General features: G+C 37.6%; 1 protein-coding gene across 2 annotated transcripts in view; it reads right to left on the reverse strand.

Annotated features, from left to right (window-relative positions):
• The window catches only part of adgrv1 (adhesion G protein-coupled receptor V1), a 241446-nt gene that overhangs the window by 104782 nt on the left and 114419 nt on the right, over positions 1 to 22245 (reverse strand). For both annotated transcript variants that reach the window (XM_017695589.2, XM_037531691.1), the window contains 18 exons: positions 21843 to 22098; positions 21313 to 21515; positions 16267 to 16443; positions 15523 to 15705; positions 13830 to 14009; positions 13565 to 13729; positions 12856 to 12976; positions 11371 to 11494; positions 11131 to 11269; positions 9144 to 9329; positions 7385 to 7620; positions 6691 to 6839; positions 6402 to 6600; positions 5165 to 5384; positions 3144 to 3383; positions 2664 to 2813; positions 997 to 1473; positions 11 to 154 (listed from right to left, as the gene is read on the reverse strand). In XM_017695589.2, the coding sequence (XP_017551078.2) occupies positions 11 to 154; positions 997 to 1473; positions 2664 to 2813; positions 3144 to 3383; positions 5165 to 5384; positions 6402 to 6600; positions 6691 to 6839; positions 7385 to 7620; positions 9144 to 9329; positions 11131 to 11269; positions 11371 to 11494; positions 12856 to 12976; positions 13565 to 13729; positions 13830 to 14009; positions 15523 to 15705; positions 16267 to 16443; positions 21313 to 21515; positions 21843 to 22098 (3549 nt within the window). The remainder of the gene's footprint in view (positions 1 to 10; positions 155 to 996; positions 1474 to 2663; positions 2814 to 3143; positions 3384 to 5164; positions 5385 to 6401; positions 6601 to 6690; positions 6840 to 7384; positions 7621 to 9143; positions 9330 to 11130; positions 11270 to 11370; positions 11495 to 12855; positions 12977 to 13564; positions 13730 to 13829; positions 14010 to 15522; positions 15706 to 16266; positions 16444 to 21312; positions 21516 to 21842; positions 22099 to 22245) is intronic.

Genomic DNA, 22245 nt, shown 5'->3' on the forward strand with positions numbered 1-22245 from the left:
AGACACTGACCTCAGCATTGGCGGCCTCCTCAGGCACAGACACGATTGTAATCCTCGCCTCAAGCTGTACACGAGGAGGGGAACTGAGAAGAGGTCCTACCAGAGTCACATTCGTCAGCTCCACTGTGATATTAAAGCCAGTTACAAAGAACACCTGCAAAGGGAAAATGAACAATTTGAAGGAAAAATCAATTAGTACACAAAATGCAAATAGAGACAGAAAATGGTAATCAGGAAATTTTGTTTCATTTCTGTTACACAAAAGCACAATAACTGATGTTTTCCCTTATGGCTCTTAATGGATTTTTACATGTTTTGTAAATATGCAATTATCCAAGCAGTATATGTATGTAAATATCCAAAATGTGTATTTTATAGCGTGCACAGGCATGCAAGTTACCCATGTCACTAATACAGTCTCATACTATAGACCCTGACTTTTGAACTTTACACTGGTAACAATTTGGATGATCCTTTTTACTTTGGCTCAGAGAATACTGTCCCCATTTTCTGGAACATGTTGCAGGCATCAATTTCATGATGAACATAGATTTACAAAATAATAATAATAATAATAAGAAGAAGAATGAATGAATGAATGAATGAATAAGGTAAAAAAACAAAAACATTTTCTCTTAGTACCATTTTTACTTTTAATTACCACTTTTTGTTTTTATTTGCATTTCACATACTATCTCAGCTATGTCTAGAAAAGAAGGCAAGCATGGTTTCTTGTTTACTGGAAGAATGTGCTAAATGAAGACTTCTGTGTAAAAACATAATTACACAGTTTTCCACCTTATGTAAAACTTTGTTTACTCATCAGGCAAAACACAACCGAATAAGCAAATTTCAAAGATGTTTAACTGAGGTAAGGAAAAATGTGTAGTCAGGTTTTTATATTGAAGTATTAAATTAAAATGTTATTTCTATAAACTTTCAACTTGAAAGTAAGCACATTAAAACAACATCAGACATACGGTATGTTGTACTAACCTGTGTGCTGACTGGAACTCTGACACTAGCGGACTTCTCTCCATCCCTCACCAGGACACTCCCAGTAGATCTATCCTCAGTGAAGCTCTGTCCAGGTGTGGGGTAGCTGACCCTGTACCCCACACTGACATTACCAAATGCTCCAGCCAACCTGCTGATGTTTAGAGCCAGATGCCTGCTGCGGTCAGTGGCATTAATGACCAGTGCCTGCCACTGTGGTGGAAAGGCAAAGACACCATGTGGCTCATCATTGGCATGGACACGGAGGCGAGTGCTGCTGCGATCAGTGTCAAGCTCAGCTCCACCCTCCACTGCAGTCAGCCGAATGGTGTAGGTCTCCTCCAGCTCTGGGACAGAGTCAGGTAGCAGGCTGAGGGTGATCTCCCCAACACGCTGACCAGCCAGGATGGTGGTGGTGCCATGGAGGGCAGCAAAGTCACCTGCCATGTCTGAGTCACTCAAGATCTCCCAGAACACCTGAGGAATAAAGACAGAACTGAGTGCACAGAGTACCTCTTTGCCCTTTTACTACTGAAGCTGCTGCAGACACAAATCACAAATTGTCAAAAGAGTTCTTTAAAATTTGTGGCCTCATATCTTTTAACATGTTTGTGTAGTTTTATGTAACAAACTGCTGTGATTAATTTTAGATGAATATTTTAACCACTCTTAACCCAGGTTGTTTTAGTTACTATGCTTTTAAGACTGATATATATGTAAAAGGCCTCTGTTATGATTGGCTAAGAAACTCTCAAGTGAAATGAGGCACCTCACTTCCAAAGTGCAGTTAAGGCTAAAACGTACAGAATAAACTGTTTAGACTGAAATACTCAGTCTTAGCTGCTGCTTTCAGATATCTGGATCTTACGGAAGCCCATTCCCACCAGGAAGAGGAGAAAAAAAAATCGCCCATGAATTTTTCTACTTCCCTGTTTCCATCAGAAGTGTTGACTGAGCAATGCTGACATAATTTTCTCAAAATATTCACTCTATAAACTCAAAATAATTACTAATTTCCTTAAAATATCGGCTTAATCTCTTTAATTAATGAATTATTATTTGTTGAAATGATACGTCGTTTGTGTTAAAATGATACGGTTTTTTAGGAAGTAAATATTTTGGGGGATAATAATAAGTCATCACTATCTAATACTAAGTCAATAGTTTGACACAATAAGTAAATATTTTGAGATAACAAATCATTATTAGTCACAATTTTAAGAACAAGGTATTTTTAAAACTCTATATTTTGGAAAAAATAAATGAATATTTTGACATAATTCAATATTTTGAGAAAGCAAGTTTTTTTGACATTGCAAATCATTATTTTGACAAGCAGCTGCCAAAATCAAAATAAGAAAAAGGTGTTTTTTTTTTCTTCTACATGGTGGAAATGGCTTCCATTAGATCCTTCAGAATGCTGCAATGATTATTTGCTCCCTGACAGCCTGGAACAGCACAGCGTTTAACAGTTAACAGTTTTCCCTATATTTTCCACTATAATAACTTTACAGCTACAGACTGTCTGTACTAAAAACACTCCACACTTCAGTGTTAATGGGCTTCTAAATTGTTGCAGGCTGAATGTTTACATACAACTGAATAAAATGCCCATCTCTTGGACTAAGAGTATGAGGTGTAAGCGGGGCAGCGGTGTGGGTCCTTACAGTGATGTTGCCCATGACCCCCTCTCTGCGCGTGATGAGGAGGGAGATGTTGAGTGGACCTTCACTGTCTGTAGGCTCGCTGTACACACGCTCTCTCAGATCCTGCTCTGTGAACTGCACTATACCATTCGGGTCACCAAACTTTGTAATCTGTAAAAAAAAAAAAATTCATTTCATGACAAGATTTAGCTTTTTTTTTCTTTCATTTTGTTTTTCTTTTGGTTTTTATTTGAATGAAAGGTAAGAAGGATAAGCAATTAAGGCGTTTTTTGCAGTCCAATTTGCTCATGTCTACCACAGGTGCTAATATTTGTGGAGGTACTGTAATTCATTATAATAGTTAATGATTTAAGTAGGTAAATACATGTAAACAGTACAGCAAACACATCAAAATAACTTGACCGCTAAAGCTTAAATTGTTACTTGTGCCTAATAATTACAACTATGCAGTGTATGTGCTGTAGCAACTTAGTAACCTACCCTGAGTGTGACAGACCCTGCTCTGGGGTCAATGCTCATTTCTCCAGACAGGATGCTGAGCCTGACCACAAACATTTCCTCCACCTCCACCTCCCCGTGGGGCAGAATCCGCAGCTCGATGGTGCGCACGCCTTCCTCGCCATCTCTGAAATGGAACGATCCATTCACGGGTTCACCGATATCTGTGTTTACAGATGGTAAAACCTCGTTTGAATTGGGACCTAGTATGTTCCACGTTATCTGAGGGAGAGCAATCACATTCCACAATTAGCATGCTTTACATCAGCACATGAAGAGACACATCAAAAGGTTCTGATGACACAATCAGGGATTATTAAAGTTATGTAAAGTTAGCGTCTTTGTATTTCCAACTGTTGTTTTTGTTTCTGTTGTTTTGGCTCAATAATCTTTAGTAATGAGTAATGCTACAACTTTAACACAACATCAGCTTCATTTGTGCTACGTACCTCCAAATGTTTCTAGGATAGTTCTAGCATTTTCACTCTGTTCATCTGAAATCTCTGATTGTGACATCCAAAAGTATCTCAAAGTAGCAAATTATACATAGGTTATCACTGTTTCCTAGATTATAATTAGAATACATTCTTATATTAACAGCATCTTTATATACAACTTGAATGTTCTGTTATATAAACATTATGAGAGGGACATGCTGGCCAAAATGACAAATTTAACCATTTGTTACTACATCTGCCTCTTACAGCAGTGCCACAATGTCTCTAAAGTGTGATTTCCTGGCAGAATCCTCTTCTGATGATGTATGTTGAAGGTAGAAGCTTTTCTCATTCTGAAAGCCTATAAGTGCTTTGGGGTAAGGACTTGGGAGCAGATTGTTTTTTACCCAGCTGCTTAATCCTTCAAATGAAATATTCCCTTAGAAAAAGTAAAAAAATGACTGATTCAGGTTAATCACACAGCACCAATGCTAGCACCGCAGGTTTTTTTATTAGACTCTTGATCAGTGACTAGAGACCAGTTGGGACCTGTTGAGTGCTATAAAGATTCCTAGCTATACACTTGAGAAATGCACACTAACTATTGTAGTGAAGAACTCGGATGGGCATAAAACACAAAATAATTATATAAAACTGTGAATTCCATTAAACCAATGAGAAAGAAGGATAGAATGCTGAGCTACAAAATATTGCATAACATGACAAATAATATATAATATTAGAAAGCCATTTAACCCTTTCATCTCATGGTTTACAGCATGGATGAACCTAACAGCACCAATTAGAATTTTTATTTGATTGTTATTTTCATTCTTTTCCTCACAATCAGTGGGGATTTTCTAATGTTTTGTTAAAAAGCAGCAGTCCCATGTGGCCAACAGACTGAATAACATCATACGTTAAGTGATAAAACTCACGTTTTTGCTACAGGGTTTGATCAATATGAAACATTTCTTATGTTTTTTTCTTTCTTTTTTTCCAGGAACGTGACCCAAATAAACCAATTTACCATTCCAGATTGCCTATGGACATTGGTGAGTTAATGGTAATATATATAAATGTATATACATGAATATAATGTATATATTGCTAACAAATTACTGTTTTGTATGTCCTGATCAATAAAATCTCAAACAGTATCAGGTCTGAGTTCTCTGTTTACTGTCTATTTAATCAGTGTACTTACTGTGCAGTATAACAGTGTTGTTAATAAAAGCCTTTGTAGTTGTAGTATTGTAAACTGGCCTGTGAGTTGCAGTGAGTCATAACTGGGACTTTTAGTCAGTTTTTCCAAATGAACCAGCACTATCATGTTCCCTCTCATTAAAATGACAGACCGTCCTTACAGTCTTGGTCAGCCGACCAATTCTTGACCCCTATTATCACATTGCTAAATGTACAAAGACTTGGGAACATCCAATGGAAGTCCCCCCCATGTCCCCGTCCAAATGTTTTTCCCATGTGTGCAATACTTATGTGGAGAAGAGTGTGAGTGCGAGGTTGCAGAGGCTGCAGTTATGAGGCCAGCGTCTAGACGGGGCTCACCATGGCATCTCCCACCAGCCCTCCGACGCGCTCCAGCACCAGACTGAGTCTCATGGTGCTGTTGGGGTTGGGGATGGTGATTAGACTCTGGTTGATAAAGCGGACCACTCCGCTGGGTGAGTCGCTCTTGGCAATGGTGATTTGGGCAATAAGCTGAGCCCCTAGTACAGCGCCCCCAGTGGCTGCAGTGAGCTGGATCTCAAAGACCTCATTATACTCCCTGTGAACATCAATTTTAACAATAACAGATGTTAATTCTAACATGTAAACTTATGAGGTGTGAAAAAGATGACCATCATTTTTGTTCTGTCTGCTGGCTCATGGGTCTCCATATTGATGCATTGTTCTTGGATCCCGCTGATCGCTGCTTCAGGCTATACTTGGCGACGGTCCCTTAGTAGCTCATAAATGTTTTGACAGTCCATAGAAATCCATATGTTCTATTAAAACTATCAATTTCGGATGAAAACTCTCAGACTTTACTTTTAATTTGAACAATTTACAACAAATGTACAAAGGCAATACAAAAATTGTAAAAAAAAAACAAAACACACACACATATATATATATATATATATATATATATATATATATATATATATATATATATACACACACACACACACTTAATTAAATGCACCTCCTTTCATCTACATTCACTGTCCAATTGCTCAGATCCAATTCCCATTTAGACGTACTTTGTAGTTCTACAATTATTCATTGTAGTTCATCTGTTTCACTGCATACTTCGTTAACCCCTTTTAAACTGTTCTACAATGGTCAGGACCCCACAGGATCACCAAGAGCAGGCATTATTTGGATGGTGGATCATTCTCAGCACTGCAGTGACACTGATGTGGTGGTTATGTGTTAAGTGTGTGTTGCACTGGTATGAGTGGCTCAGACACAGCAGTGCTACTGGAGTTTGAGGTGTTCAAAAACTCAAATACTGCCTGCTCTGTGGTGGTCCTGTGGGGGGTTAGACCATTGAAGAACAGGGTAAAAGGGGTAACAAAGTATGCAGAGAAACAAGTGACCTACAGTCTTTTATTGTAGAACTACAAAGTGCACCTATAAGGTAAGTGGAGCTGATAAAATGGACGATGAGTGTAGTAGGTAGAAGGTGGTGTCCTTAATGTAGTACACAATCAGTGTGTATATACAGTATATCATTGTCAAAAGAAAAAAGTAACTTTACAGGAGGAGGAGAAAAGTTTTAAACTATCACATTGCTTACCTGTCTAGATCATCCACTATGGAGATGTTGATGTGGCTGAGGTTCTGGCCATGTCTGAAGGTGATGGTGCCATTAGGCAGAATGTAGTCTGAGCCAGGCTGGGCTGTTATGCCTCTTGTGATGAAATCAGCAGTGACCTGTCCGTATGCGCCCACTCTCCTCAGGACAGGGATAGACAGAGTGCCAATGTCCTCCTCAACTGAGAGTAAGAGTGAAGAAAGACAGACAATGTCAACAATAATAGATATAATAGTAAGATATATTTGTGAGCTAGTGTGTGTCTATGTACCAGTAATATTTGTGTAGGAGGGGTGAAACTCCAGGATGCCCTCGACATTGTCATTCTTCTGTATGACAATCATGATGGAAGAGAGGTTGCCAATGGCTGGAGGCTGATCTATCTGTAAACCCTGTTCCTTTATGGTAAAGTCCAGAGCACTGGGCACAGCAGGAAAGTATGATGATGATGATGATGCACAGCGAAAGAAAAACACATTCACATAGAAATATGTTACATAGCTAACAATATCAAATTGTTAGCTATGTAACATCAGGATCTTGTATCCTCAATTTTCCATTTTTATAGATAACAGTAGTTCATACATTGCACTTAGGCAAGTCTATTTGAGACAGATGTTAATTGGTGAGATACGCAGTACTGTGCTGGAGTCAGAGACTATTTCTTTAATTCCAGTTAATACAGTCATGTATAAGTTATTTTTCAGTATATATATATGATTTCCACATTTTCCTGATGCTCAAAAAAGAATAATGGCCGTTTTGACTGGAACTTAAAAAAATGGTCTCCGACTTTTGCACAGTACTGTAAATATCCATTACTTGTTCATTTTATATCTCCAGGGAAAAACTAAAGAAACACATTTTAGACACCAAACATGCTGGATCAGATTTTGTGTAAGAGGCAAATTGTGTATAAGGTTTTTTCACTATCACTATACTGAATGGATGATGAGGCTCTTTACTTGTCATTGAGGAGCTGCACTTGGGTAATGTTGAGATAGAACTCTTCGGGTCCCTCAGCAAGCAAATCATCCAGGATCTTCAGAGTGATGACTCTGAAGGTGTCTCCTAGACCGAACAACAGTCTGCCTGAGGACTGTTCAAAGTCCAGTCCGCTCACTGCACTTCGACCCTCTGTGTGGTAGCTGACCCAGACACTGCCCAGCAGCCCCATGGAACGAACCACTGTAACATTTGCCTTTGGTAGAACAAAACACAGAACAGTGATAAGCTGGATCATCTGTAGAGATCTATATATATTTGACCCTTTCCTGTGGTCTGAATGCTATTTTTTACAAAGGGAACAACCTCAGCCTCTGGTCAACAATTTATCAATAACTGATGTTATCTATAAAATCACCTATAATCTATTAGATTTATGTAACACAAATTGAATGTTTATAGGGGTCTACCACGCATTTGATAGAAAGAAAAAGTTATGGGAAAAAATAACGCTACTCTGCTGTGGCTAGCCTAATTCTAACAGGATGTTGCCATTATTTAGCCCTATCAGCACTATTTATATAAGTAATTGCAACTTTGACCGTTTTCACTGTTCTTATTTTTATTTCTGTACAAATAATCATTCAAATGCAAACAAAGTCAACAGAGTAATTTCAGAAAATCCTGCTGAGAAATGTTCACAGTGGTAGTGATAGGAACCAGATATCTGAAGTGTTTAATGCCTCTAAAAGCTGGCTCACAGAAAGTTAGAACATGGAATAGTTACAGATATTATGGCTGAAACATTATTTTATAGTAGTTTTTGTTTTATGATCTGTTTTTGGACTAAAATGTGCCTTTAAAATACATTCATGGTGGAGAGGAACAAGCAGGGTATTGTGAGAAAAACAGTAATTTTTAGATTTATAATGAACAACTGCACTTTAAAAAACTTAATACATTTCTTTATATATCAAATATTTAATTATGCAGATTTTTTTTATTTTCCTTTAATTTACTGGTTTACCTTAACAGCTGTGTTCTGTTTGTTAGTTAAACAGTATTCTTATGTTTGTTGTTTAAAAATATTAACTGATGCTGCAAAAACAGCTCATGTTGAAGTCATTGTTTTTGTGATATCATGAAGTCCAGCACATTTACATTGATCTGAATATTCTGCCTAGAACGGTATGAGTGGTTTGGACTGAAGTCATGAGATGTGTTTTTGCTAGACTGCTTTTTGAAAGTACACAGGGCAGGCTTAAAGGCACAGTACCTAAAACAGGCTGTTTGATTCTAAAGGATAAAGAGAGGTTGCAAAACAGTCTTGTAAAAATTAATTATGGCTGTTTTCAGTATATAATATCAAACACAATTGTAAATTGTAATTGTACATTACAAACAATTGTAAATTGAAAAAAAAGTAGGATCCTACATCTTTAATTTTTAACTGTAATGGGTTATAAGCATATGTCTTATTCTTGACCTGTTCATTGAATAAAAGTGAATAAACTGACATCTGCAATACAGTTGCATACTAATGTTTGAACATTCTAGTCAAATTGCATGTTTTCCACTATAATAAATAGTAATCGTACTTTTTTGTATTTTTTAAATTGTTACTATGATCCCTCAATGTGAAATAAAGTAACACTATATTTACTATTTAACAATATAAGTTTTTCTCCAGTTTTTCTCCAGTCCACTGTATGTAAATACCACATAAAACAATTTTATGTGTAGTAGGTGCAGCATTATAGGTAAAGGGTAGACTCTCACGGATCTATCATCCTCTGAGGCGCTGAGGGACGGCTGGGAGAAGGAGAACAGGCCATAGGGCAGGTCACTGGCTGCCATGGTGATGGTGGCACGCTGTCTGCTGGGGCTGATCTCTGAGCCGGGAGTCAGGGACATGAGGCTCAGCTCATACACACGCCGCTCCTCCGGAACGTCATCATCCAGAGCCTGCATGAGGAAAGACATTTATCACTTTAGATGGGAAAGGTACAAATTTGGCAGAAAATACGACAGTATATCAAATTCAGATCATTTCCCTTTACCACAAATGTAGTCAGTTTAGAGTCTCATGAATGCTTCTTTAATTTTGCACTTTTTCCAAAACAGGAGTGGTTTGGAAAAACATATAATTTTCCTTATATATGCTCAGTGTCTTAATTTTGCTTCTTCAGTTTAGCTAGTCTATAATGTTGCTAAAAAACACTAAAAGTCAATGGTCATCCAAATCGTGAATACAAAACATGTCTCAACCTGTTTCAAAGGCATCTGGGTGCTCATTAAGGTTGTGTAGACTTTTTGATGTGGTTTGGTGCAGAGTATTAGTTACTATGAGCCATCAAAAATGAATAAAACTGTGCTGTGTAGCTAAACAACATTTTAGACCACAGTGTTCAGCTAACCTGTGAAGTTTTCTTCATTTTAACAATTCAAAATGCTGTGTTCTAAACTACATCAGCCGGTCTGTGTAACTTTAACAAAGGCACGTTCACATTGCGAGCAGGTGATTTATGAACAAAATCTGGGTGACTATTGACATCTAGTGTTTGTTGGCAGTATGCCTAATAGCTCCAATGCTAAACTAAGGAAGTAAAATTTGGATACCAAACATGTCTTGACTAACTGACTATATCTGGAGTACCTGAAAAGCTGTGAATTTCATTTTAAACTAATCCTTTAAGTTAATGCAGCTAACAGGTAAGCAAGGCTTATATTGCTCCAACTAGCATTGTACTCAGTGGAAAATATGTTTGTAGCCTCTTAAACTCCTTAGAACAACCGGTGGCTACAAAACGCACTTTGTTGTATTCTTCATAACTTTCATATTTCATAAGCTACATTCAAAATGTGGTGTCATATGAGAGCTGTCACCGTCTTCTTTCCAGTCAAGTAGATGGGTGGTGTAACTTTAAACCCTTATAATAAAACAAGCTGAATTTTTCCACAAATCTGGGCTATAAACCGGGCTATAAACAGATGGCATCTCTTCAGCGATATACTCTGTAAAAATTATTTTTATTAAAAAAAAAATTATAAAAAAAATATTATTAAAAAATACATAGAGTGTCTAATATTTTTGGCTTTCAGCAGGAAATTGTAAGCATATAACAATATGTGTATGATCATAAAACACATTTTTCTGTTCATTTGATGGGAACATTTACAAAAAACTAATAAATTCATAAAAATTTACAGTTGCTTAATAATTTGCCATGTGATCGTGTAAATTCAGATGAACAAACCAAAATATACCCCGGAGCACAAGAGGTTAAATCATTATACAGTATATAGGAGGAGGAAAGAGCAAAACTCTGTGGGTTTGTTATTTTTTTATTAAACTATCGGTTAAATCTTAGAAATGTGCTTCAGAGCAGAAATGAGGTTGTTACAAATGCGCTTTTAAAAACTATGCTATTTTGTTCATTTGTTAATATGCACTTCTAGAAATTATTTTTCTAGGTTATCATTGAACATCATTGATCTGGTTTTACTGAAATCTTGCTTTAATCTTAGAAATGTGCTTCAGACTGCAAATGGGCTAACCATGCTATTATATAAACTTGATTAAATTCACTTCTTAAAGTCAAGTCAACAACATCTCCGAAACACAATGTAAGCAAATGTCACATTCTAAAAACTGACAGTGATTGTACTCAAGAAATAATACACAAATTAACAGTAAAATCTTCATTATTAAAACTTGGACTACAAAAAGAAACAAAGGCTGCTTTTTTGCTCAGTCTAGATTTACCTTCAGCTGAATGGTGGCAGCAGACTGACGGTCTCTCATGATCACCTTGCCTGAGATCTCCAAAAACTCAGAGGATATGGCTGGGGTGATGTTCCAGTATATCTCAATCTCACCAAAAATGCCTGGCCCCCTGACAAGACTGCAATAAACACCATATAGAGACCTCACAATAATGACTCTGTGCTGACCTGAGTTATGAATCCACAAAAACATGACAAAAATCAGAAAATAAAGGTGTACCTGATCAGAGCTGTGCCATTGTAAGAACCCTGAGGTTCTCCAATAAGGACATTCCTGGAGGAGTCAGCTATGCCAACAATTCCTAGGGCTCCACGGTCTGCCCTAATCACAACTGTGGCAATGTCTAATGTAAAGAAGGACAGGAAAAATTAATGTTGGACTGGGTGATGAATCGATGATTATCAAAGTCAAACATTTAATATTGATAAAAAAGCTTGAGCTGTTTTCGATGTTGATAATTATGCTGTTCTCTTCAACAATCTGGTATTAGCAATAAAAGACTGAACTATGAACAATTACTACTTCTGTACACTAGGTGGCGATGTGCACCTTTTACTTGCTAGATGGAAAAAGCAAAGCTGTTCAGCCCCTAACAGCCCATGCCAGCACAAGTTAGCTAATTAGCTAATTATTTTCATATGCATTCTTCAGCATATTCCATACAGAACTGTGTGAAAGTCAGGGATCTTCTATTTATTTATTTTATTTCGGTCATTAAGTATAAGCTATTTATTTTTCAGCCTCAGGAAAAAAAAAAAAAAAACACTGTCACCTTTCTTACAGTTTACATTTGTTTCCAGTAAACTTGCTTTCAGTTTTCAATTTTTTATGCTTCTTGTAAACACCTCAAAAGTTTAATCTTAGAAGTTGGTTGCATTTTCTGCTTCTCATTATCCACATAATCTCAAACACATTCAATAATGTTGAAGACTGAACTCTGGGGTGACGAGTCCATTGCTCTGAGAACACCAGCAGTTTCTTCTTCTTGTTGGTCTCTTTCCTTTTCTCATTATTGTATTGAGCCCTGCTGGTGACATTACATATACATAAAAATAATGCATGGCCACAACTTATTAAGGGATCAAGATAATTAAGTCATGGCCATGACTTAGTAAGGTGTGGGAACGAGATCATGGTTTATTAAGCTGTGTTCAAGGTTTAATTATCTCATTCCCATACCTTACTGAGTCGTGGCAACACCTTGTTTGGTCAAGGGCATGAATTACTTTTGATTGTACTCCATGTCAGCAGCAGGGCTCTGTAGTAATGACTTCTTGATAGCTACAATGTCTTTCAGACCTACGTTGTGTTGTCTTGTCACAGTGGAAAAATGGTCCCAAACAATGATTTACTTTCTCCTCTCTCTCAAAGTTGAAAGCTTTAAGTACTGTTTATCTGATGGTGACAGGTTTAGGGGGCTACTAGGTCTTACACACTTGTTCTCTGAATTTTTAATCAGTTTTTAAACAGCAATTTTTCACTTATTTTTTCACTTTCTTTTTGATGTTTCCCTTGTTATCTAATCCCATTAGAAATAGGTCCTGAAAAATTAATAGCCTGTATTTAATGGCTATGATAACTGGAAATTAAATTAAAAAAGGGTCTCTGATTTTTTAAAAGTACTATATAAAAGAACTTTGATATAACAATACAAATGAAATTGACAGAAAAGTGTGTAATGTGTGTAAAAGTGTAATGACTGACTTCTCGTTGGATCGATGACGGCCTCATTTTCTGCAGACAGAAGCTGGACAGTGAATCTCTCCTCCCCCTCCAGATTAGCATCAGCCAAAGCCTGGATCACCAGAGTCTTCCTCGATTCAGTCTAAACACAGCACATTATAAAGATCTGTATCACAATTATGACTGCATCTCTGGATGCTGTTGAATTATGCAGTAGATCATACTTTGAGCCTAGAAAGTCCATATCAATATGCAGTGATGTTGATGTAGTCCATCTAGATTTGTTTCAAATCTACCTCACTTATGATTGTCCTCAGAAGTTGCAAATATCATCACTAATAAAAAAAGCATTTCATATGAATTGTTTCTCATGCATGGCTCATTGAAAGAGCAGAGACATTTTGTGGAAAGTGCAGTTTCTAAACTTTCACTCAACACCACATTTATGTTTATAAGTAGAAGATATAAAAATTGCATTATGACTCCAATTTGATGACTTTACTGTTTATTGTGCAGAAAGTAAAATCATCTTTTTTATCTTCTGCTACGTTTTGTCATTATTTGACATCCACACAAAAAGAGGAAGGAAAGTTGAAAGTAGAGAATCTGACGATACTGAATGTAAATTAAATGTAAACAGCTGAATGTAATTACATCAATATATTCAAATAATATAAAAAACAACAGTAATGGATAACCAATGAATTGTACTGGTAGGCCCTCAACATACCCCATTAAAGACAAGAGTTCCGTTAAAAGGTTGGAGGTCATCTCTTCCCTTCTGCTCAAGAAGCCAGATCAGATAGACCGTTCCTACACCCCCTGAACTTCGCACTACTGTTAGATTCGCCATGGAAGCAGGATCATCAGCAAACTGTGGCTCAGAGATGGTAACCTGGAGAACAAGAGCATCATTTAAAAGCACATGGTTGGGCAGGAAGGTTGAAAGGATCGACACAGGGTGTTATGGTTCAAGATAAGTATTTTAGATTTACTGTTAGCTCCTGGAATCCAAAGCGACCCAACGGTGAATCGTTGGCAGGGATGTTGATCACAACAGAAGTGTCAGCACCCAGTCTAGCGCCTCCAGTCACTCGAGTGAGCTTTACAAGAAACGATTCCATGGGCTCCACAATGGCGTCATCAAAAATGGTGATCTCAATTATGGCACTTGCCTATAAAAGCAGAAGAAATGTATTAATTAGTACAAGCACCAGTTCCTTGCACATAAGAAACAACCACTGTATACATGCAGACCAATAATTTGTCACTGTCATTAAGAAATACATTTTTTTCCACATTTTGTATTTGATTACACTTTACTCTTACTTTCCTTGACATCATAGTGATATTTTATTACAAGTAGCTGCTCCAAAAATACTTAGGAAACATCTTATTACATGAATGTACATTAAAATTAAGAAAATAATTTTACTTCTCCTACAAAATTACAGTTTAAGATTACACATATGAAAAACTTGGGGCTGGCCCAAACAGCACTTTACAGGCTTTAAGTGGCACTTTATTAATCCCACAAACAGGGAACTTTCACCTCCACATTTAATCCATCCGTGAAGTGAAACACCACATACACACACTAGTGACCACACACACACAACGGGGCAATGAGCACACTTGCCCGGAAGGGTGGGCAGCCCTATCCACAGCACCTGGGGAGCGATTGGATCTTGCTCAAGGACAGTCATGGACTGTCAGCGCTGGGGACTGAACCGGCAACCTTCTGGTCACAGGGCCAGTTCCCTAACCTCCAGCCCACGACTGCCCCCTAGCATATTTGTTGGTATTTTCAAACGAGTAACCAAATGCGCATTATCAACCCACCCCCAATCCCTTTAATGCATCCAGTCTATTTTCTAGCATTCTGAAATATTTTAAAAATAATTCACTAAAATAGCAGCTGCTCAGCTCCTGCACTGATACTAATGGAGGGTGGATTCTAACACAAACACATAACTGTCAGGGTTTACCAATGAGATTTTATCAAATCTACAGGTTTTCAATCACAATCCACCACATTTGTAGGTGGATTTGTAGGCGGATTAGGTACATTTAGGATTAAGTTTATAGGTTTGTAAACAGCTGTAAAAACTTAATTTTTTTCGTAATAAACAGATGTGCTGTTTGTACTGTCCAGTTTTAAACCTGTTTTAAACCTGTCTAAATATAAAAGAAAAGGAGAGTTCATGTGTGCGCCTGAGGTAGTTATATAATGTAGCTCAGTCAGCTGCTTACTTATTTGATTCAACTTGTCACGCCTCCATGGTATACGATCAGATATATTTTGTGTTGAGCACTATTTCTGACCATTTAAAAGGCTAATGTGTGATTTCTGAAGCGTCTTTGCCATTTTAGTTTCAAAGGCCATGTGGTAAGTGACAGTTTGTTGTTGTCTGAGGCGAGGTGGCAAGTTTACCTGCCATGAATTTACGAAGCATTCAACTAAGCCAGCTATAATGCATTTATTTTTCACATCACACCTAAATAAACCAATCACTGCTCTATCTCAGCCTAGCCTTTGTTAATTAAACTTAGTTTTTCAGCTACATTTTTTGCGACTTAAAAAAAAGTATACTAAATACTAAATAGAGAAATTAATACCAACATAATGAACAAATACTGTAGTATTTGAAATTAGGCCAGCCCTAGTAAAATAGTTCAAATCTTTACCTGTCCATCTTGAAAGGTGAGGTTGCCTGAAGATGGGGTGAAATCCTCAGTGGTGGCGATGACTGGTTGAGCTTCCCAGAACAACAATATCCTGTCAGTCCTACCAGCCTGCCTCACCACCGGTAGATAAAGGACATTACCAGGTGGAGGAACCTCATGAGCAAACACTACTCCAGAAGCATCCTGAAAAATATGGACACCTTTCATTGCATATGGGATAAAACAAATGACCTAATAAGCTGTTGGATTTCTGGAATCATTTTTTCAGTTCTACATTAAAGTGATGATTTGGAACAGATGGTACAGTGTGGTATATTAAATCAGTTTCATTTTTCTTGGGTAAATAAGGGTATAAATAAATGCAAAGAGTAGCCCATAGGTTCTCCAATGGTGGACACGTCTAGATACACCTTGTCTCATATTTTGTTTATTTTTTCTTCATCCAAATCTCGCTAAAGAGGAGAAACTGGTATCAGAACAGAAACAGAAAAGTGGGAAGTGCAGAATCTGCCAATAACAAATGTGAACAAGTGTGACCAGTCTTGTCCTTTATATCTCTGCCCTAGTCTGTCACTGTTTTACATTGAAACAATTGAAGACTATTTTTAATCTATCACATTTTATTACATAGATATAACTAGACAATAATGTAACTACATATAAATGATTATGTAATATAAAATAAAAATAAATATATCAGTAATTACAGCAATACCTCTAAAAGTGAAAGAAAGAACTTCTCACCTTGGAGACGTTGAACTGAACGACCCCTCTGGGATCATCATTTTCTTGAATGGTGACCTCTGCTATCTCCATACCGGGCCTTCTGATGCTTGGCTGTCCAGCACCAGTCTGACCACCCAGCAACTCCACACGAGTGAGATTCACCAGAAAAGTCTCAGCCAATTCTGGAATGTCATCCTATATAGACAAATATAAACATAACAATTGCTTATATTCCCATACAGTCCGCATAGCATTTCACTCCAAACCCACGTCAAATTGACAACTTACCCAATCTGTTTTTCAGCAGTGTGCGTAAATAGCTTAGCATTAAACCAGAACTGAATTATGTGTTATGCAGTTCTTCTCACAGAACGTGTTGATGTTTGCCAGCACTTTGAGACGCAACCGAGTACTCTCAGCCCAAACAAAACTCAGCATGAGGCTACAGAGGGCGAAAATACCGGGACCGCTGCAATTTGCAGGAGCATGAGCTATTTGAGGAGGAAAGAGAGGAAAAAAATGCAAGGTTTTAGTGGTCGTGGTGGTAGCCATGTGTTGCTGGCCTTCCCTGTAGGCAGCATGCAGGCAAAAAGCCAGCTTGTCTGCTTAACAACTCAAACAGAGCTTTGGTTACTGCCTCTGCTTAGCTTAGGTGGCCTGAGATGAACTGTGACACAGATGATGGAGTAATGGAGGTCTAGAACAAGTATTCTCTGCCTCACACTCAAAAGGCATTGGTGCAGAATATACTTTCATGCTAGATAGACCCAGTATTGACAGACTGTTTAGTGTCTTTTAATGCCACTAAATGCTAACTCACAAAGTCACAATACAAAATATTTATGTAAACACTGCCCGAAGCCTGAGATACTGACCTATGATTGGTAAATAGTCCCATAGAAAGTTAAAAAAAAATGAATAAAAACTAAAAAGATGTGTAAGTTCATTGTTGTGTATGTAGCTGTCTACATTTCCTGTGGTGGAAAGTAACAAATTACATTTAGTCCTGTTTCAGTATTTGAGTACTTTCCCCCTGTAATGGCACTTTTTTGAGTAGAATTGTTACGATTGGCCCCTCCCAATCCTGTCCATGTGTTCGTGTTGTGTTTTGGCTTAGCCCATGTGTTCTTTGTTTTGTTTTTTTTAGTCCAGCCCCCTCGTTTCGTGACTCCACCCCTGATTGTTTCCACCTGTGTTCCCGCCTGTTCCTCATTCACCCTTATGTAATTAAAGCCTGTGTTTTCCTGTTTGGATGTTTGGTGTTTGATGTTTAGGATTTGTTTGGTGTGTTTCTCATCATGTCTGTACCCGAATCTATCCGTGTTGGCTACATGAACCTGGACTGTCTTGATCCTGGTTTTGGATTTGCCCACAATAAAAGTCGCTTTTCTCCGCATACGTGTCCGCAACCTTGCTCCACATTACAAGAGTTACATCACAGTACTTTTACTTTTACTTGAGTTCATTTGTAATGAAGTACTTTTCCTTCAGTCCCTTCATTTTTCATATCCATTAGAGAGCAAAAATACATGTGTATCAGCTTATCAACCAATTAGAAGAAAGCCCAGTTAAATTTAAAAGATTCAGTTCTGAAAGCCAATCAAAACAGAGCAGCTCCCAAAAACACATCAGCCATGATGAGTTTAGAGACGTTTAGTGGATAAAGAAAGAGAAGAATGTTACCAGCATACACGAGGAACATACTGTAGCCATTTTCATTAAACTAGCTAAGGAAAAATGCATTATCATCATCTGGCAAAAATGTGTAGATATCTGCTTTTCACAACTTAACTCCCACCCTGGAAGAGCAGCAGCTTGCTGACTGGTTAGCTATATGGGTGCTGTATTTTTTTACTATTTTCTTCTTAGTTTGCTGCTTTAGAATAATATGGTGGCTATTTATTACACTTAAAATCTGTTGTTTATGTTTTATTGCTACATGTATTGCCCCTGTCAACCCATATGGTTTACCCATATAAATACAGTTATGTCATAGTTCTGCTATATAAGTCTGTGATACAGGAAATTATGTCTAATATAGGCTCCCCAAAAACTGACGCTCAGCTTTGTTGTTCAATTTTTCTCTTAAGACATCAAGCAGTTACCCACTAAATGTGATGAGAACTTGTCTTGGACTGGAGCTGAATAGCCCGTAAATTGTCGATTAATCTAAAGCTCTGCAGCAGGCAAATAATAAGATGTATTACAGTATTAGGACACCTTACAGGCGTCTGATGTGAACTGCACAGATGAAGAGCACTGAGATCACATAAAGGGGGAAAAAAACATCTTCTATAAAATGATTATCACATCTACAGTCAAGCATAAGTCCTAAATCGAAATGGCTGCACTACATAAAGGCTATAAGGACTGTATATATCTCACATGATGCATGGAGCAAATACCCCAGTAATGTCTGACTTACTGACATAGCCATCAAATATTCCTTGTTATTAAAAGTTAATATCCCTACTCTAATCATTTCTGAAGGAATATCACTACAAGAGTGTAAAAAGAACCAGACCTCGAATCTGACACCAGTATGTGCTATTTATATACGATTACACATGATGATACACGATGTGTCTTGCAGAGTAGAAGTAATGTACTTTTAAACACAATGCTTCTTGCAGAGACAGGCCTAATAACATTTTTTGGAAAATCTCATTACAATGTTGGCAAGCTAAGCTGGAGGAAATGAATATAGAAGGGTGTTGGGTTATGGCTCAAGGAGGGTACTGTGAAGTGTCAGGGATAGAAACTGAGAATAATGTCTGTTTTTGCTGGATGAGAAGAGATCAATGTTGCCTGTTCCAAATCGATATCAGATGAGTCTCCCCATGTAGGTGTCCTACTTTCATCCAGTAACCATCCTGAAGAGAAGATGCGCCCTAGGATATGCATTGTTTAAAGCAGCTATAGGAGGCGACACGTAAGTAAGGAAGGGACCATTTTGAAAGAAGGAAAGAAAGAAGGATTGTGTGCCAGTCAAAACTGCAAAACACCTTGTGATTTGACAAATTTGCTTAACTGAAAAGAAGGTTTGCAGCTGTTTGTAGCTGCGGTTTGTAGCTGCAGGCGCTACAATGGCCCAAAAGTAATACAAATTAGTATATCTGAACACAAAACACCATTATGGTGTATGACAAAAACATGCTCCATGCATCCAGATCTATTTTTTATTGCGTTAATAACATGTTATAAAAAAAACTTTCTATGGAGAAAAACAGAAAATTAAAAAAAACAAAGCATTCTGGGTAGCTCCACACCCAATGCCATAACACATTATTTAAAGAAGAATTCTATCAGTTTTTCAAAATGTTCGTATTATTCTGTCATTGAGATGGAAACAAAGACATTTAGAGTGGTTTGATGTATGAAATGGTTCACATGTTCACAAACATAGAAAATCAAAGAGTGCTTGATCTCTCTCTATTGTACTCTATTGTAATCTTCTTATTCATTTCCACAATTTTCTACAATTAATACGCTTACCGTACAGACTCCATTCAAACTGCGTTTCGAAGGTCTCTGCGCTGTGACTTGTGCTATGTATTTTTGGATTCGATCAGATTGGTAGTTTTTAATAAAATTAAGTTTAAAAATGAAAAACCTCCCATAAGAATGAATGGCGGAATGTTCAGAACTTCAAATTCTAACTGACATCGATGATGTCACAGCAGGCCACTCAGTCTCACAGACACAGCTGATCATGCAGGAAATCTGCTTTAAAATCCTTAAACTTTCACCTAGAAACTCCATCATCTCATCATTTTATCAATTAGCTTTAGAGTTATGAGCATTTGTTTGACACTAGGCACAGAAAACTGCCCCATTCACTGCCATGTAAATTTCTCAAAATCAGAATCCTCAAGGGGTCTTATCTCACACCATCTATCCGGTTAAGTGATAGAGTAAACATTTCCCGAGTTATGACTGTTTGTTCAGAGGGTGCAAATCAGACTCAAACAAGGCTTCTCCACTAAGAGCTGCATAATGACAGAATGACAGTTAATTTGAATGACCCCCCCTTCCCCAAACACATACATCTCTCCCTCTCACACACACCACACAGACACACATACAGACACATACCTAAGAGAGGAGGTGTTGTTCACCTACACAGAAACACACAGAAACACACACACACACTTGCAGCTCTTTTCAAGCACTATTGCAGTTCCTACAGGAAATGCACCTCTATTTTAATCTACTATCCAAAACAACCAATAAACCTACACATTCTCTAAGTTTTAATTTATGTTGAAAATGACAAAAAAGTGGTAAATCTAAAAAAAGGTGTCTTTGTAGACTATTTTAGCTTTCAACACCTTGCATATACCTCTCCACCTTGAGCAAACTGTAAAAAAAACAAGAATTCTTAAAAATAACAACATCTCAATAATAACTTTGAGAGGGAGCTTTTAGAGGCATTAAACTCTTCAGATGTATGGCTCTGTCATCACTACTGTGAAAAACAGAGATTCTTTAAGTTTCTCTAGATCGGAGCATTTTACATCAGACCACACTGAATGACTTTGTTTACATCTTAAGCATTTAATTTCCCTTTTAAAACTGTGAGTTTGAGAAATGTATATAATAATAGAGACCTGACAGTCATATCAGTCAGTAATTTGCACTGTTTAACTAAAACTAATAGAGTATAAATCTAATCTAAATTAGAAACATGAAATGATCTCAGCCAATATTATCTGTTATCAGAATTTCTAGCCCCTTTAAAATTGGTTTTGGAGTATAAAACCTTTACATCGGTTGGGCCCAAGTTCTTAGTGACGTGAAGAATGTTAAAACTGAGAATAGATACTTGAGACAAGGGATTTTAAGTGGTGAAAGGTGCACACATATCATTATGCACCACCTGCCTTGCAATCTTCAATAAAGTGAATGGTGTGATATCCCGTTCAACAAATATTGAACTGAGGGAGTCCACTGAAAGGGAAGTAGTCATCAAGACCTTATTTGTTCCATGCAATCTGGCTACTATAAGTACTTTTAACAACAAAAAGAATTGTTGCAGGATTTTTCTGTAATATAAATACTCACCGGTAAGATAGTAATGGTTACCAGGGCAACAGTAGCCTTCTCCATCATGATGACTGTAGCTTGTTTAGCTACAAAGTCCTGACCCTCACTGGCTTGATTAGCAGGAGGCAATGACAGCGCTGGTCTGGTTGTATAGTAGACCACCACATCCCCAGATGCCCCCTGATCTCTCACTATGCTCAAAGTGATATTGCTAGGGCTTCCTGAAAGTAGATTGAGAAAAAAAAGCAAGTTTGAATCTATACGTTCTCTACAAGCATAAACATTATCATACTGTAATAAAAGAATCGGCTATGTGTAGAAACAGATTATTTATTGGCCAATCATAACGCTTTCCTCAAGTTGGAGGGAAGCATTAAGCAAGCATCTGTACATCCTATTTCTCAGCGATCAATTCACACAAATTGCAGGAAAAATTAGGCCTTTGAGTTTCAGCGGTAAACCACCGTAATGTAGACCAATTATGTTATGTAGCCTTTCATTGTACTGGTTTTTCTGAAATGCTCAGTCTCTGCGAACAGATAAATTACTTTGAGGTTCAGCTGTGATGAAGTACTGGGAGTCCAGGTGCCATCCAATCACTCCGTAAGGAGAGCCATTAGCTTTAATGGTGAGCTCGGCTCTGGCTCGTTGTTGGTCTATCAGGGCTCTCCTAGATGGATCGATGGCGCCAATTGTGGTGATGCCTGTTAGGATGATGGTCACTTTCTCTGCCATTTCTGGAATGCTGTCAGCTAACACATTTAGCGAGATGGTGGCCACAGCCTGACCCTCTGAGAAAGTCACCTAGGGAAAGAAATGAGAGGACATAAAAGTCCAGCTCTTAAATCTGATTGGCTGAGCTGTTCAAAGCTGATGTAAGATCTACTGAATTCTGCACTAATGCACCAAGTTATTAAAACAATGTCATTGTGCTGCTCATCTTTGATCAGC

This window comes from Pygocentrus nattereri, chromosome 20, assembly GCF_015220715.1.
Source record: "Pygocentrus nattereri isolate fPygNat1 chromosome 20, fPygNat1.pri, whole genome shotgun sequence".
Taxonomy (NCBI): Eukaryota; Metazoa; Chordata; class Actinopteri; order Characiformes; family Serrasalmidae; genus Pygocentrus; species Pygocentrus nattereri.